This window comes from Ranitomeya variabilis, chromosome 3 (genome assembly GCF_051348905.1).
Source record: "Ranitomeya variabilis isolate aRanVar5 chromosome 3, aRanVar5.hap1, whole genome shotgun sequence".
NCBI classification, from domain to species: Eukaryota; Metazoa; Chordata; class Amphibia; order Anura; family Dendrobatidae; genus Ranitomeya; species Ranitomeya variabilis.
In genome coordinates this window covers 569616403-569635144 of record NC_135234.1, presented here as the reverse complement: position 1 = coordinate 569635144, position 18742 = coordinate 569616403, and the positions used below count along the sequence as shown (strand labels likewise).

At 44.7% G+C, this 18742-nt stretch overlaps 1 protein-coding gene across 16 annotated transcripts in view; it reads right to left on the bottom strand.

Moving 5' to 3' along the window:
• Positions 1–18742, bottom strand: part of MYCBP2 (MYC binding protein 2) — a 339194-nt gene that overhangs the window by 263588 nt on the left and 56864 nt on the right. For all 16 annotated transcript variants that reach the window (XR_013223966.1, XM_077297204.1, XM_077297206.1 and 13 more), the window contains exons 2-3: positions 11289–11364; positions 1029–1244 (exon numbers count right to left, since the gene is read on the bottom strand). Coding sequence is in view for 15 of the 16 variants with exons in the window: in XM_077297204.1 (XP_077153319.1) it covers positions 1029–1244; positions 11289–11364 (292 nt within the window). In the remaining variant the exon portion in view is untranslated. The remainder of the gene's footprint in view (positions 1–1028; positions 1245–11288; positions 11365–18742) is intronic.

Sequence of the window (18742 nt, the reverse complement as noted above, 5' to 3'; positions counted from 1 at the left end):
AGGTCATCAATATAACCTCCAATCGATCAACCATTCTCACCCCGGATGCCAGCAGCATGTAAACACTACTTCGGAATCACAAAATGGTGCTCTGTGGCCATTGGCTGAAGCTGCACTCCTCAGACACCCGTAGGCTAGTGACATGAGGTCTGTGGGGTCTGACACAGGGGTTTCTACAGCAGATTTCATATATTCGCTGTTCATTCCTCTCCATGTAATGCACGCAGAATCCTCGATATACATGAGCTGCAGGCTTTTCCCTCAACTTTACCAAACTACTGCACCATCAAAAGCGACCTGGTGCTGGGATCAGGGTCTTTGCAGCGAAGACAGGGCAGCAAAAACATGGTGACCGATTCCTTTCACACATTAGATGGCACTTAGCACTGTCAGCAATAAGAGCTATAATCAAGGCTATAATATGAAACTTCAATAGCACAGTAACAGTTGTTCAAAAGGACCAGAATCACATTGTAAAATGCAAGTCAACAATCAAGAGCAGAAATGCACTGAAACTCAGTGATAAAATATCTGTATGTAAAAAAGGCATAGCAGCAGTAAGACTAGGCCAGTTTACTTAGGGATGTCCTGGAGTGCAGGGGAAAGTCATCTTGTCCATCCACCATCTGATAACGGAGAGCTGTGCTTAAGGGTACCGTCTCACAAAACGATTTACCAACGATCACGACCAGCGATACGACCTGGCCGTGATCGTTGGTAAGTCGTTGTGTGGTCGCTGGGGAGCTGTCACACAGACAGCTCTCCAGCGACCAACGATGCCGAGGTCCCCGGGTAACCAGGGTAAACATCGGGTTACTAAGCGCAGAGCCGCGCTTAGTAACCCGATGTTTACCCTGGTTACCGTCGTAAATGTAAAAAAAAAAAAAAAAAAAAAAACAGTACATACTCACATTCCGGTGTCCGTCAGGTCCCTTGCCGTCTGCTTCCCGCACTGACTGACTCCAGGCCGTAAAGTGAAAGCAGATCACAGCGGTGACGTGCTTTAATCTAATGGCGGAAACACTCACCTTTGGAAGCTTAACTGGTTGATCTTTGGATTCCTCCTCTTCATCACTGTCAGACTCCCCACTCTGCACTGAATTCTTAGAGGACAACAGAAGAGACGTTTCCTTTCTCTGCCACTCCAGGACACAGTGACGGACATTGCAATACACATTGAATGCTGAAGGATTGCTGTGCAGTTTGAGGTCCGGTATGAAAAGAGCATTTTCCAGGTTGTCAGCCTGTAAGAAAAAAAATAGATGTATAACATTAACAATAAGAATGTGAAAGTCATTAAAAAAACATTTGTAAACAACAATAGGCATACACAGGTAAGTCCCGTGGTGGAGGTCTGCTGATGCATATAGAGTGGTAATATACTGCCGGAAGCCTCCAGAAGCAGCAGAATCTGAGTGGTTCATACAATCTGTACAGCAGCATGTTGTACAGCGTGTAGTAAGATGGTTTGATCACTGCACGGCCACATCTGGCTGACGCTGCTGTACTCGCACTTTCAGTAAGCAGATGATAGACGTTTGGACATATAAATTAGAAAAGCTGCACTTTCTGTCCCACCAGATCCTTGTAGCCACTCCCTTTACAATATATACTTAGAGCAGAAGCGCCGGGATGTTAGCCTTTCACTACAGAACGCTGGCTGCAGCAGTGAAACATTACGTCCTCACACTGGCCAGAGCCAGGACGGATTTAGTGCGCAATATGCTCCCATCCCACAGTAGAACACAACAGCACATCCCGTAAAGTCTGTGCCTCGGAGTTTCCCACGCGTCGTGCATACGGCAGTCTCCAAATGTCCTGTAAACTCCCACTGCTCGAGTTCTATAGTAGTCTCCAAAGCCTCTGGGTACACTTGTATACAGTCAGGGGTAAGAGAGAAATCTCTAAGGATCATTTTTGTACATAGTGTTAAGTTGAAACATAGTCAAACAGCTGTGTAGGAGGCTTAAAGTGGTTATCCAGGACTTTAAAGGGAATCTGTCACCAGGTTAGGCCAACACGAGTTAAAGCCCCCTCCTTTCAGGGCTTTAAGAATGCTGTATAAGCCCCCAACCCGACCTGTAAGAGAAGAAAAATAACTTATTACACTCACCTGCGGGGCGGTCCGGTCAGAGGGGTGTCGCTCTTCCTGGTCTGGCGCCTCCCATCTACTTGCGATGCCGTGCTCCTGCTTGCTTCATGTGGATAACGTGTCCCTGCATCATCCCACACTGAGGGCAGAGCAAAGTACTGCAGTGCGCAGGCATCGGGGAAGGTCAGAGAGGCCCAGCGCATCCACACTACAGGATTTTGCTCTGCCCTCCATAGGGCAGATAAGTACGCCGGCGCAGAAGCGCGATGCCGAGCAGACTGTGTGGATGATGCAGGGACACGTTATCCTCACGAACCAAGAAGGAGGGCGGCATCGCAAGAAGATGGGAGGCGCTAGACCAAAAAGGAGGGTGGGTATGTGCACATGTATTTTTGAGGGCTGCGGAATTCGTGCGGATTCCACCTGCGGTTTTACACCTGCGGATTCCTATTATGGAGCAGGTGTAAAACGCTGCGGAATCCGCACAAAGGATGGACATGCTGAGGAATGTAACCCGCAGCGTTTCCGCACGTTTTTTTCCGCAGCATGGGCACTGCGGATTGCGTTTTCCATAGGTTTACATTGTACTGTAAACGCATGGGAAACTGCTGCGGATCCGCAGCAAAATCCGCAACGTGTGCACATAGCCTGACACCACTTGGACTGGACCGCCCCGTAGGCGAGTATAATAAAAGTTATTTTTTTTCTCTTACAGGTCGGGTTGGGGGCACATATACAGTATTACAGAATGCTGTATATCAGCCCTGAAAGGCGGTGGCCGTAACTCATATTGGTCAAACCTGACAACGTCTGACCGGCGGTGGGGCTGTGACACCCGAAACCTCTGCTGATCTGCTGTTCCCAATGCTGGCCAGAAGGGCTCACCTGCACAGCTGCACAGCTCCGTTAACATAATAGTGGTCACTACTGAACATCAGCCCCATACTGATCTGAATAGGAGCAGATATATAATACCAAGACGCTGCCAGCATACAGTTGACAGAGCTGTGCAGCTGCACAACAGAGCAGTTCCAGCCGCCACCTGCACTGGGAACAGCTGGTAGACTGCTTTAAAACTGGGTAAGGGACAGTCAATCTTTGTTATAAAAAGGTGACATTGTGGAATACAGTTTTAATGTCACAGATTATACACCATGACTTGACAGAGCACAGGAAGAAGTCACAAGGTAGTTATACTGCATCATCAAGGTCTCAAAGTAGACTGGGGATTTAATATGTTGTGATTAAGCGCTTTTGAAAAAGCATGAAGAAATGGGCAATGTTGAGGGTTGTAGGTCGGTCAAGGAAAATGCAGCAGATGAAAAACACATCATGCTTACATCCCTTGAAAATTGGATTGGAAAGTGTCCAGCAGTGTCATCAGCTCAGAAATGGCAACAACCAGTAGGACCCTGCTACACCAGTCTACTGTTCAGAGAAGTCTGTCCAGAAGTGGTCTTTATGGAGGAATTGAGGCTAAAAAGCCATACCTTTGACATGGAAGCAAGGCTAAGTACCATAAATCAACTTTGCACGAAAATGTAAAAACTGAAATGCAAAAAAATGCAGCAGGTTCTTTGGACTGATGAGTCAAAATGTGAAATATGTGGCAGTTTATATGCCTAAGGGCTGGAGAGTGGTACAATACTGAGTGTCTGCAGTCTACAGTGAAGCATGGTGGAGGTTCCTTGCAAGTTTGGAGCAGCATTTCAGCAAGTGGAGTTGAGTATTTGGTTGGAATTAAAGTGGATTTCAAGTACTTTTAGATTTTCGTTTATGAGGTTATGAGGCTAATAAGTAGTTGCCAAGTACCTGCATGTTATGCCATCACTGGTGTCCCCGCTCCTGCCTGAAATTTTGCAGCTTAATTTTACATATCAACAGAGCAGTTCTTCCGATCTACTGTCGATAGAATGAGGTTTGCAATGACGCCCTGACTGACAGCTAGCTCTCCGCAGTTATGCAGCCAGCATGACATTAGCAGTGATGCAGCGTCAACAGAGCTGAAGAGAAGAGACTGCTCTGTTGATAACATGTCAACAGAAGCCGCAGAATCGCCAGCAGGAGCGTTCCGCTACTGCTTTGAACCAAAAAAGATAGTCGCTGGACAGAATTGGCAGGTAAAAAAAAAAAATATATATATATATATATATATATATATATATATATATATATATATATATATATATATATATATATATATATATATATATATATATATATATATATATATATATATATATATATATATATATCTCAGATAGCCCCTTCAATGGTTTCCTTAATGCTGACAAATACAGGCAAATCCATCATGCAATATTATTCGGAAATGTGTCAGCTTTGTCCTGCAAAAAAAATTTGGAGCCAAAGAACCAAAAATACACACTCAATGTCATTAAGAACTATTTTCAGCATAAAGAACAAAGAGTTCTGGAAACGATAATATTGCAGATCCTGATCTCATTATCGAGTCTGTCTGGAATTACATGAAGAGACAGAAGAGTTTGCACAAGTCTACATCCACAGAACAGCTGTAGCTCTTCAAGATGTGTGAAAAACATCCCCGCAGATATGCTCCAAAAACTGTACAAGTGTAGCTAGAAGAACTGATATTGATTGGATTTAGATTTATTTTTTGTTCATTCACTGGTTAATAGTTAAAAATAAATTTTTAAAAGCATCCCTACTTTACAGTATTTTCTCCACACCTGCATAAAACGTTTGCTTTATATTCTGGCTCTGTGCGCACATCTGTATACCTGACACTATGATGCCTGTGAGAGGACAGGGAGCAGCACCCAACCATGAGTGTGAAGAGCAGTGAAGACCCCATACCATCTGCTTCCTCCAGGGCTGCAGGTGCTTCTACTTTCCCTGCTGTCAAGTCCCCCATTTACTCCGCAACAACAACTTGGGGCCCAGCAAAAGCAGCCTATGACCCACAAGGCAAGAGAAGAAGTAGGAGTCCATTCACAATAGTAATTCGCTTACAGGTCTTTAACTGGGGTCTGATTTATTAAAAAATTTTAAGTCTAAGGTCCAAGTGCTGATATTAGTCTCAGAATTCAAAGTCTTCAAGTTGTAGAAAGGCTATATATTAAGACTAATGTAAGATGTCAGATCAAACTGTTGGAATTTGTAGATTAATTTGTAAGTATAATACACACACAAACACACCCTTCTGTAGTGCTGCCTCTCTGCCACTGCTCCAAGTCTTTGCTGACCGGCAGCAGTGGCAACGTCTTGACTTTTGAGGACATGACGTGTGCTGCAAAATCGCTGGGCTCAGAGGAAATTCCAACTTAGCCTGCACATGGTGAGCCCAGTGATTGGCTGCAGTGGTCATGTGCGTTGTAGCCACGACGTTACTGCTGCAGCTTGTCAAAGACTGTAAGCAGTGGCAGAGAGGCAGTGTTGGAGTAGGGGAAGTGGGAGTATTGCCAATTTTATTCCTGGCGCAAGCAGATGATATATATATAGATATATATATATATATATATATATATATATATATATATATATATATATATATATATATATATATATATATATATATATATTTTATCTATACACATATACACTCACCGGCCACTTTATTAGGTACACCATGCTAGTAACGGGTTGGACCCCCTTTTGCCTTCAGAACTGCCTCAATTCTTCGTGGCATAGATTCAACAAGGTGCTGGAAGCATTCCTCAGAGATTTTGGTCCATATTGACATGATGGCATCACACAGTTGCCGCAGATTTGTCGGATGCACATCCCAAAGATGCTCCATACAAGGCAGGATGGATCCATGCTTTCATGTTGTTTACGCCAAATTCTGACCCTACCATCCGAATGTCGCAGCAGAAATCGAGACTCATCAGACCAAGCAACGTTTTTCCAATCTTCTACTGTCCAATTTCGATGAGCTTGTACAAATTGTAGCCTCAGTTTCCTGTTCTTAGCTGAAAGGAGTGGTACCCGGTGTGGTCTTCTGCTGCTGTAGCCCATCTGCCTCAAAGTTCGACGCACTGTGCGTTCAGAGATGCTCTTAGGCCTACCTTGGTTGTAACGGGTGGCGATTTGAGTCACTGTTGCCTTTCTATCAGCTCGAACCAGTCTGCCCATTCTCCTCTGACCTCTGGCATCAACAAGGCATTTCCGCCCACAGAACTGCCGCTCACTGGATTTTTTTTCTTTTTCGGACCATTCTCTGTAAACCCTAGAGATGGTTGTGCGTGAAAATCCCAGTAGATCAGCAGTTTCTGAAATACTCAGACCAGCCCTTCTGGCACCAACAACCATGCCACGTTCAAAGGCACTCAAATCACCTTTCTTCCCCATACTGATGCTCGGTTTGAACTGCAGGAGATTGTCTTGACCATGTCTACATGCCTAAATGCACTGAGTTGCCGCCATGTGATTGGCTGATTAGAAATTAAGTGTTAACAAGAAGTTGGACAGGTGTACCTAATAAAGTGGCCGGTGAGTGTATATCTCTCTCTCTCTATTATTTATGAAACTCTCCTGGTCCAAGGCTTGTACAACAAAATTCTGGTGCCGTTAACTTAGTAAATCTGACCCAAAGTGTTTCCAAGATGTGCGATACATATAATGTCCCTTTAACTACTCCATTTCTTATCCATTTAAAATCAATCAAGCGCTGCCATCTGTGATTTGCATATGATGGAAGGCTGGGTACCAGAAACTGGGATCACTCCTAATGTTTGCACAGAGATGAGAGTCCTGCCAAGAATGCGGCATATTCTGTTTACAACGCCTACTCGTCAAAGGCATGGAGCATAAGAGTCATGTCATAAGAAATCAAGGTCGGGATTCAAAACTCGAAATTTCATCAAAATTTACCTTGAACAAGTCAATAAATTGAAAAACTAGGATGTTTTCATTTTTGCACAATGAAACCACGTAAAAAACAAAAACAGTATTTCTGTTATCAACACAGCTGTAAGAGGGATTGTTTTTCCGAGACAAGTTGTAGTTCTCATTTGTAGCATTTTGGGGTATAAAAATTTTGACTTTAACCACGTCACGACATGCGCTGTATATGTACGGCGCTGCGGGAAGTGCGATCACCGAAGTATATATACGGCGCCGCTATCTCCGGTCATTGCGCAGTGACAGAGTTAAGAAGGCTGCTGTCTGTAGGGAGACCATCCCTGCACATCACCCCTGGGGGCTGTACCAACCCACTCCCCCCCCTCGGCAATCACCAATCACAGCAATGTGACAATAAAGCTTGCAAAATCAACAAATAGAACCAATTGAAAAATTTCATTTTTTTTTATCTGAGACAGCACCAATCACAGCAGTCACAATGAATGGGGTAATCGTGACATCACCTCGGCTGATTAACCCTTTTGGCGCCGATTGTTCAGCCAATCAGCACCAAAAGGGTTGATTGAAAATAGTGACGCCCGCTCTGCACATCCTCTTTTCCTAAGAGCTGGCGTGCAGAGCGGCCGTATGCCCCCCCCCCCCCCCCCCGTGTTACCTGAGAGAATTTCATTGGTGGCCAGGGCGATCCTTCTGTGCTATGTGACTGATCTGCGATCACAGCAGCCGTTCCCAGATACCTATCCCAGACCCCCAATCCTCCTCACTCCCAGTAGTATTTTTGGTGCCCCTTGGTTTGTGCATTATCAGTAAGGCTACGTTCACAACGCAAACAAAAACGCAGCAAAACGCATGCACAACGCTGCGTTTTGCGCCGCATGCGTCCTTTTTTTCATTGATTTTGGACGCAGCAAAAATGCAACTTGCTGCGTCCTCTGCGCCCGGACGCAGGCGCCGCAGCGACGCATGCGGCGCAAAACGCAAGTGCGACGCATGTCCATGCGCCCCCATGTTAAATATAGGGGCGCATGACGCATGCGGCGCCGCTGCGGCGCCCGCCGCTAATGTGAACGTAGCCTAAGCGCTGCGCCCGTCACTGAGCATTCGTGCTCGCTCTTTGGCTACTGCGCTCTGATAAGTATCGTTGCTGATCAGAGTCTGCGCCAAGGGACTTTTTTAATTTTTTTAGCTATAGGTAGAGTAGCAGACGTCGCAGCATAAGCAATTTTCTTTTAAAAAAAAAAAATATATATACTCATAGTTAGTATAAAGAAGCTCTTTATAGGTAGGGAGGTAAGCACATTAGGGGAGCGTACTTCGCAGTGTTTGTCACATCAATTTTTCTTTTGCAAAGAAAAAAAAAAGAATAGTTGGCACAGAGTAACTTTATAGGTAGGGCATCAGTGTAGTGAATGTCTTTTTTTCTTTTTTTTTAAACAAACTTAATCTTTTGATTTTTCTTTTCTAAGTTTTCCTTTAAATTGTTTCCTTTTTTTCCCCCCTCTACTTTTTAAATAGTACCCTTTTACACGAGCCCCACACAATACATGTGTAAAAGCACCACTTACACACGCCCAGTCTTTTGAAGGATAAAATATAAAATGGCCCACTTGTCAATAAGACAGTATTCAGCAGAGGAGGCATACGCTTTCCTTGCCTCTGGATTCAGGCTACTTTCACACTAGCGTCGTGCACTGCACGTCGCAATGCGACGTTGCAGAGCACCGACGCATACCGTGGAAGCGCCGCACAACAGGGGCAGCGGATGCAGTTTTTCAACGCATTCGCTGCCCCATTGTGAGGTGCGGGGAGGCGGGGGCGGAGTTCTGGCCGCGCATGCGCGGTCGGAAATGCTGGACACGACGCACCAAAGAACGTTACATGCAACTTTTTTGGTGGTGACGGTCCGACGCAACCGACGCACGACGGTTGCGACGTGTGGCAATACGTCGCACTGTGTCGCTAATGCAAGTCAATGGAGAAAAAACGCATCCTGCTAGCACTTTTGCAGGATGCGTTTTTTCTACAAAACGACGCATAGCGACGTGCAGTGCACGACGCTAGTGTGAAAGTAGCCTTAGGCGGTGAGGAAGATCCCACATTCCTCTACTTCTCTTCCTCCTCATTTAGTGATGAGGGACCCCCAGCAATGCACCCTAGGACCGAGGAAACCTTCAGCAATCGATTCCATATAGACTGCACCCAAAAATGTCAGCCGGTTATTCCTGATTTCAGGGGCAGCTCAAGAACCCAAATTCTTTTTCAGCAAGGAAATAATAAAATCTTATGGTGGCCCAGACAAATTTGTATTCCCATCAATTTTTACATCCAAAATCTCACACGCATATACCGGCGCGCAGAGCCCCGCACCGGCACGCAGAGCCCCGGCACCGGCGCGCACATACCGGCGCCGGCACGCAGAGCCCCCGCACCGGCACGCAGACACCGGCGCCGGGACACAGACACCGGCACAATCATCCCTGCCTAGCCCCGCCCGCCCACAGCACAGCCCCGCCCGCCCCCAGCACAGCCCCGCAGGCAGCCCCCAGCCCAGCCCCAGCCCCGCCACTCTTGATGAGTGACTGCTCTGACTGTGCGGCTGGGACACGCCTGCTGCTGACGTCACGTCAAGTTCCAGATTTTGTACTTCATGGTAGTGGGAAAATGTATTGGATATGACTGGCGTTTATGAAAAAAAAGGAAATTTAGCAAAAATATAGAAAATGCTGCAATTTGCAAACGTTAAATTTTTGTGCCCTTAAATCAGAGTTATGTCACACAAAATAGTTAATAAATAACATTTCCCACATGTCTACTTTACATCAGCATCATTTTGGAAACAATTTGTTTTTGTTAAGAAGTTAGAACGGTTAGGGTATGTTCCCACGGTCAGTAAACGCTGCGGGTTGGACACTGCGCACATCCACTGTGTCCAACCCGCAGCAACCAGCTGTTACAGCATAGTGGATGGGTGGGATACATCTCCACTGTGCATGCACCGGCACCTGCAGAGACTGACATGCGGCGCATCTTTCCAGACCGCAGCATGTCAATTTATCTTGAGGAGACGCTCAGTTTTCGCAAAAAGGCTAAGTTGTTTGACATGCTGCAGGAAAAAAAAAAAAAACTGCTTAGATGGTTCAAATTGATAAGGCATAAATAAGCAGCGTGTGCATGAGATTTCAGAGATCTCATTCATTTTGCTGGTACTGTAACACTTTGACAACACTGCATAGGGCTTGAGGAATGGTAGGACGTGGCTGCTGTTCCACCCACCAAATCTAACCAAGTCAGGCATGGAACTTCAGGGGGAAAAGAAGAAGAAAAAAAAAAGGAATCACGGTGATGGCAGGCGCTGCCGGTTCCAGAGGAAACAGGGTGCCAAGAGATTAGGAAGAGGGCACTTTTATAGACAATGCATTTCAGAGTTGTTTTGACTCCTTCAATAGGTACAACTCCGAAATGCGTAGTCATTAAAATTCCCCTCTGCCCAATCTCCTGGTCCCTCCACAGATGGAAGGCTTATGACTGCTACTGAAATGAAGAAGGCGAGAAATATATTTTTGACAATATAATCAATCGAGTGGAATTCCAGAGAGTCTCCATAGATCAAGTCAGCAATTCTGAACAGTTCAGCTGAAATCTAAGGATGAACCATAGTAGGGTCAAGACTACTTGGAAATAAAGTTTAACAATCAAAGGTTACCATAGGCGAGTTAGAAGATGCCAACCCAAACGCCTATAGTGACCTGGATAGGGCCTAGTAGAGGAGCGGGCAATTAATACCTTTCGGCGGATGGGAATTAGCAATAGATTTTCAATTTCTGCCCATTTGTTATAGAAATATATTTTCGTACAATTTGAGTTGTCAGATTATTATTCTCACATTAACAGATGAAAAACAACGGAGATGGGAAAATGTATGTTTTTAATTTAGTTGCATAATAATTCTGCCCACAAATATTCTCTCAAGAAAAGACAAAACCTCACTGTGACTTTCTTAAATATTTAGCTTTAATAACCTGCTGGACTGACTGACAGCACTGTGGTAGTTCAATAATTAAATGAATCATAAAATAAAAATAGTCTAATAATTCTGTACAGTGTCAAAGAGCCACTGCACATAAAGTAATACACAACCAGCATTAAAAATAAAAAGGCCGTCTGCTCTGGACGTGGACATATGGCAAACTAGACACCCTATAGCAAATGCAGACATTTTTAACGGGGGAGAAAAAAAAAATTAAAACCCATTTATTTTTATGAAGAATGTAAAAATATAGGTATACGCTACAGCTAAGACAATTCAAAGGAAAAATATAGTAGAGTTAGAAACCAATAAAAAGGGAACCCTTACCTTGCTTCTTAATTTCCCTTTTGATTTGGTCTTTTGCTTCCTTTTTAATTTTTTCTTGCTTAGAATCTTCTTATTTCTAAAACAAAAAGGAGAAACTTTTTAAAACATAATACTAAATATAAAAAATACAACACATATACAAACCTAGAAGAAGCCCAATTCCATTTGTTTTGCAAAAAAAATATTTTAAAAAAAAATTAGAGTAATAAAGTTACATTTAGATTTGTAGTCCACATTAAATATTTGTAGGGGCTTTTCCCCTATCAATATAAAGTCAATAGGCTGTTTACACTGGGATTTATAGTTTCTATTGGAAATGAGGTTGACGCAAGGCCCCAAGCTAAAAATCACTTTGGCACCATGGACTACTGTCTAGAACAGTGTTTCCCAACCTCCAGTCCTCACGGACCCCACAGGTCATGTTTTCAGGATGTCTTTAGTATTGGGCAAGTAGTGGAAGTATCATCAAGGCATCAGGAATTGTCTCACCTGTGCAACACTATGGAAATCCTGAAAACATGAACCGTGGGGTCCATGAGGACTGGAGTTTGGGAAATACTGGTTTAGAACGTCACCTGTGGACAGCACTAAGGTCACTGCTGCAGCCAGGTAAACGGAGACCAACGAGGACCCAGTGAAGCGTTGGCGTGGAACAAGTAAAGGATTAGCAAGGTGTGGAGGTGAATACTTGTGTCATTTTAGATCAGGGGTGTGGAATCTTTTTCCTGCCAAGAGCCATTTGGATATGTATTAGTGATGAGCGAACATGCTTGGACAAGGTGTTACCCGAGTGACTTCGGTGTGCTCGAATAATACGTGAAAGACCCTAGCCTACATGTCAAGCGTCTGTTTGAGAGCCGCAATACATGCAGGGATTGGCTAACAAACCTCAATTCCCGCATGTGTTGCGGCTGTCTTAAGATTCATGAGACATGCAGATGTGGGGGCTGGAACATTTTTGGGCACACTGAAGTCACTCGGTTAGCACCCGAGCATGCTCAGATAACACCTTATCAGAGTACGTTTGCTCATCACTAATATTTATGCCATCCGTTGGCTGCCGTCAAAATTCAACTGATGACCCAAGCATTGTGGTTTCTGGGATTTGCCCGGGGCAAGATATAAGGCCATTGAAGGTCAGAAATTGCCCACGAGCCTAAGATTCCCCAAGCCATTTTTTATCATCGTAAGTGGTTTGTTAAACAAAAATATATATCTATTTTAGACTAGTTGGATAACAGAGGCATTTTGGTGATTGATATTTATACATCGTAGTTTATTTTACTAATATACCGTATATTTGTAATGTTCATTTAAATCAAGTGTTTATATTCATCCTAAACTCCCTCCGCGAGCACAAGGAAGCTCCTCCACCTAGACTGCAAACTTCCAATATGGATGCGGAATGGACAATCACGTTAGCAGTCACCCCTGCTGCCACGATAGTGCTCGGAGATAAATACGGGTGGTCCACAGCACATGTACGGGTGGCCGGAGGTGCACCGCTGACCACTCTCAGTATTCACAGCTCTGGTTATAACCATCAGTAAATCCCCCCTGTGCTCGGGCACATGCCAAGCTCCTTGGCTGGCAATAGCAGAGAATGATAGGGACTCGCCGCCAAGAGCAGACCTGGCATACTTTACAGCAGGTACGCTACATTCTGCTGCCATGTCCCTGCACAGACGTCATTTGTCTGGAAAGGAAACAGTGTCAATCCTGGCATTAACGGAGAAATCCTCTCGGAACACCACACAAGCTAACACAGAAGACCCTCCGCGTCCCCACTATCCTCTGTGAACCCGTCCAGACAGCCTCCTTAGCAACAGGAGCAAGCCCCTAGCAACCAGCAACTGCAAGCCCCAGCTCGAGGACTGGGAAGCCACACATTCATTCCTGGGTGGTGTGTAGATAAATATTCCTAGTACTATAGCTAAACATTACCATGTGCGAGCCTACAGATCGGGGACAGTCCATTCTGAGCCATACTAATGGAGGCATGAATCATACACCCCATCAATGCAATAGAAATAATGTCTCAGGGATATGAAGGATCCCCCATTAGTTCCAAACTGCGGCGCTAACATCAGATAACCCCCACATAAGGGACACACAGGACCGAATAGTGGTGCCACAGGTTACACTGCCATATCCATCAGTAGCCCTGACACGCACTGCTGTCTGAGAACCTTCGAAAAACAGGAACTTGACGCCATGTTCACACTTTGCGGGTTTTACCGCGTAACCGCGGCGATTTTGATGCTGCGGGTCCGCAGCAGTTTCCATAGCGTTTCCATTTACATGTAAACCCTATGGAAACCGCAAACCGCTGTGCACATGCTGCGGGAAAAACCGCGCAGAAACGCAGCGGTTAACATTCCGCAGCATGTCACTTCTTTGTGCAGAATCGCTGCGATTCTGCACACATAGGAATGCATTGATCCGCTAACTTCCCACGTGGGGCTGTGCCCACGATGCGGGAAGTAAGCGGATCATGTGCAGATGGTACCCGGGGTGGAGGAGAGGAGACTCTCCTCCAGGCCCTGGGAACCATATTTGTGTAAAAAAAAAAAAAGAATTAAAATAAAAAATAATGCTATACTCACCTCTCAGCGCTGCACGCGGCCGTCCGGTCTCAGGGTTGGTGTGCGAGCAGGACCTGCGGTGACGTCGCGGTCACATGACCGTGATGACGCCGCTGTCACATGACCGTGACGTCACGAAGGTCCTTCTCGCACAGCATCTTTGGAACCGGACCGCCGCGTGCCGCGCCGAGGAGATCGCAACGTCAGAGGGTGAGTATAACCATTTTTTATTATTTTTAACATTAATATTGATGCTGCATATGCAGCATCAATAGTATAGGAGTAAACCCGCAGCGGAAACCGCCAAACTAACCGCGATAAATCTGCAGGGATAACCGCAGCGGTTTTGCCCTGCAGATGTATCAAATCCGCTGCGGGAGAACCCGCAGAGGACCCCACAAAGTGTGCACATGGCCTGAAGGTCACGATACAGACTTCAGCACTACGTCTACCAAATCCCCGCAGGTCAGGCTCCTGGCTTCATGGCCTTACAAACACCAGCTGCACTGCCCCAGCATCCCCAGTAGGATACAGTGGGGGAAATAAGTATTTGATCCCTTGCTGATTTTGTAAGTTTGCCCACTGACAAAGACATGAACAGTCTATAATTATAAGGGTAGGTTAATTTTAACATTGAGAGATAGAACATCAAAAATGAAATCCAGAAAATCACATTGTATAAATCATATACATGTAATTGCATTTTGAGTGAGAAATGAGTATTTGATCCCCTACCAACCATTAAGAGTTCTGGCTCCTACAGACCAGTTAGACGCTCATAATTAACTCATTTACCTGCATTAAAGACAGCTGTGTTACATAGTCACCTTTATAAAAGACTCCTATCCACAGACTCAGTCAGACTCTAACCTCTACATCATCTGCAAGACCAAAGAGCTTTATAAGGATGTCAAGGACAAGATCATAGACCTGCACAAAGCTGGAATGGGCAACAAAACCATAAGACGCTGGGTGAGAAGGAGACAACTGTTATGCAATGGTAGAAATACAAAATGACTGTCAATCAACATCGATCTGGGGCACCATGAAAAATCTCACCTCGTGGGGTATCCTTGATCATGAGGAAGGTGAGATCAGCCTAAAACTACACGGAGGGACCTTGTTAATGATCTCAAGGCAGCACACAAGGCGTAACACATTACCGTAAAAGGTTTAACCCCTTTCTGCCAGCTGACGGAATAGTACATCAGCTGGCAGATCCCCTGCTTTGAGGTGGGCTCCGGCGGTGAGCCCACCTCAAAGCTGTTTTGTACAGCTGACATGTGTGCACAATGAGCGCGAGTGGAATCGCGATCTGCCCGTGCCCATTAACTAGTTAAATGCCGCCGTCAAACGCTGACAGCGGCATTTAACTAGCGCTCCTGGCCGCGTGGCCGGAAGTGCTCGCATCGCTGACCCCCGTCACATGATCGGGGGTCATCGGTGCATTGCCATAACAACCAGAGGTCTCCTTGAGACCTCTATGGTTGTTGATGGCCGATTGTTTTGAGCGCCACCCTGTGGTCGGCGTTCAGAGCAACCCTGCATTTCTGCTACATAGAGGTGATCTGTGCTTCACCTCTATGTAGCAGAGCCAATCGTGTAGTGCATGCTTCTAGCCTCCTATGGAGGCTATTGAAGCATGCCAAAATTAAAAAAAAAAAAAAAAGTGTTTAAAAACATAGAAAAAATAAAATATATAAAAGTTCAAATCACCCCCCTTTCGCCCCAATCAAAATTAAAAAAAAAAATCAAAAAAATCAGGAGCGTATCTGCACCAAAATGGTATCATTAAAAACACCAGCTCGGCACGCAAAAAAAAAAGCCCTCCCCCGACCCCAGATCATAAAAAATGGAGACGCTAGAGAGGTAGAGGTATCAGAAAATGGCGCAATTTTTTCTTCTTTTTTTTTAAGCTAACTTTGGAATTTTTTTTTGACCACTTAGATAAAAGATAACTGATACATGTTTGGTGTCTATGAACTCGTAATGACCTGGAGAATCATAAAGGCAGGTTAGTTTTAGCATTTGGTGAACCTAGCAAAAAAGCCAAAACAAAAAACAAGAGTGAGATTCCACTTTTTTTGCAATTTCATCGCACTTGGAATTTTTTTCCCGTTTTCTGTTACACGGCATGGTAAAACCAATGGTATCGTTCAAAAGTACATCTCGTCCCGCAAAAAATAAGCCCTCACATGGCCATATTGACGGAAAAATAAAAAAAGTTATGGCTCTGGGAAGGAGGGGAGCGAAAAACTTAACCGAAAAAAGATCTGGGGGTGAAGGGGTTAAAGCCCTGCAGTGCCCGCAAGGTCCCCCTGCTCAAGAACGCACATGTGCAGGCCCGTCTGAAGTTTGCCAATGGGCACCTGGATGATTCTGTGAGTGATTGGATTCTGTGGTCAGATGAGACAAAAATTGAGGTATTTGTCATTAACTCAACTCTCCGTTTTTGGAGGAAGAGAAATGCTGCCTATGACCTAAAGAACACTGTCCCCACTGTCAAGCATGGAGGTGGAAACATTATGTTTTGAGGGTGTTTCTCTACTAAGGGCACAGGACTACTTCACAGCATCAATGAGAGAATGGATGGAGCCATGTACCGTAAAATCCTGAGTGACAACCTCCTTCCCTCCAACAGGACATTAAAAATGGATCGTGGCTGGGTCTTCCAGCAAGACAGTGACCCAAAACATACAGCCAAGGCAGGAGAGGCTCAAAAAGAAGCACATTTATTTCATGGAGTGGCTTACTCATCATCAACTACAACAAAACATCTGATTGCTGTGCTTGCCAACAAGGATTTTGGCACCAAGTATTAAGTCTTGTTTGCCAAAGGGATCAAATACTTATTTCTCACAGCAAAATGCTAATAAATTTATATAATGTGATTTTCTGGATTTTTTTTTTTGGGGGGGTGACTTTAAAATATTTGAGTGCAAAGTTATGTGAAAAATCGAAAACAGAAGGCTGTGTACACTGGGACCGCATGTTGAGGTACAAGTGACAGGTCAGGTACGCAACACTACATTGGTTAACAAAACACTGATACAAAATATTACCAAGTACAAGTGTTCGCAGCAACCAGAACGTGACGTCACTGTGCGGTGATGAGGGCGACACGGCGCCATGCGTGGTGACCTTATTGGGAAGCCTGTAAACTTTGGTTCACGAAACCAATAGCTCTTATATAGACTGGGGTCAGGAAAACCTATTGCCTCGGACTCCCAGCAGTGAAAGTCTTGTTGAGGAAGTAAATATAATGGAAAAATGGTAGCGCCCACTACCCCTCACACTGTGAAATCTAATATATAAAGCTGAATGTGAGTATGTGTATGTGTGTGTGTGTGTGTGTGTGTGTGTGTGTGTGTGTGTGTGTGTGTGTGTGTGTGTGTGTGTGTGTGTCCGGGATTGGCATCTGAACCGTCGCAGCTACAGCCACAAAATTTTGCAGTCACACGTCTGGACCCCGAGAGCGTCATAGGCTATGTTGTGAGGTGAAATTTTAACCCCGCGCTTTCCAATTCACCAAACAATTTTGCCCCTATCTACATAATGGGGAAAAAATGAAAGGAAAAGTGTTGGAGGCAAATTCACAGCTGCCAGATGTGAACAAGGGGGGACTTAAAGAATGAGAGCGATGGCGCCAAAGAGTATATACTGTACAGTTGCTAAGGTGGGGCCCCAACATGGGATAATCACACCACCACGGGGATATGAACACACACACAAAATGCGCCACACACTACCACGTGCTTGAACACATATACCACACTCAGCGCACATTTCACCACACATACACCAACCTCGCCACATAAAAGTCGAAACACAAAAGTCGCCGCTCAAAATTCGCCACGCGCAAAACTCTCCACATGCAAAACTCGCCACACGTGCAAAACTCACCTCATGGAAAACTCGCCACACGCAAAACTTGCACACGCGGAAAAATTGCCACATGCACAAAAGTTGCAACACATGCAAAAGTTGCCTCACACAAAACTTGCACATACTCAAAAGGCACCACACATAAAACTCGCCACGCGCAAAACTCGCCATGCGCAAAACTTGCTGCACACAACTTGCTACACTAACCTGTCACATGCAACTCGACACAAAAAGTTGCTACACACATGTCGCCACACAAAACTCATCTCACGAAAGTCGCTACATGCATGTCGCCCCACGCAACTCAACACACAACTTGACACACGAAACTCGCCCTAAAACACACACAAGTCTGGTATTATCCTTCAAAAATAAAAATCTGATTAATAAGCAGACAAACTACAAGAGCAACAAATTTACCATATAGGAATCCGGCAGCTGTCAGTCACATGACCAGTCTATTATGTGTATGTGTGAGCTAATATATACTGCCAGGGGGTGGGCTTACTGTTGGCTGGGGATTTATCAGGCTGCCAATTTAGCTTACAAATACTGAGGTAAAAATACTGACCAAATAACGTGTGAACGAGGTCTAATACAGGAGGAGATGACATCCAGATATATACTATATACAGGAGGAGAGGACACACAGGTATATACTATTTACAGCGGAGATGACACAGGTATATACTATATACAGGAGGAGATGACACAGATATATACTATATACAGGAGAGATGACACACAGGTATATACTATATAGAGGAGGAGATGACACACAGGTACATACTACATACAGGAGGAGATGACATACAGGTATATACTATATACAGGAGGAGATGACACACAGGTATATACTATATACAGGAGGAGTTGACACACAGATATATACTATATATAGGTGAGATGACACAGGTATATACTATATACAGGAGGAGATTACATACAGGTATATACTATATATAGGAGATGACATACAGGTAT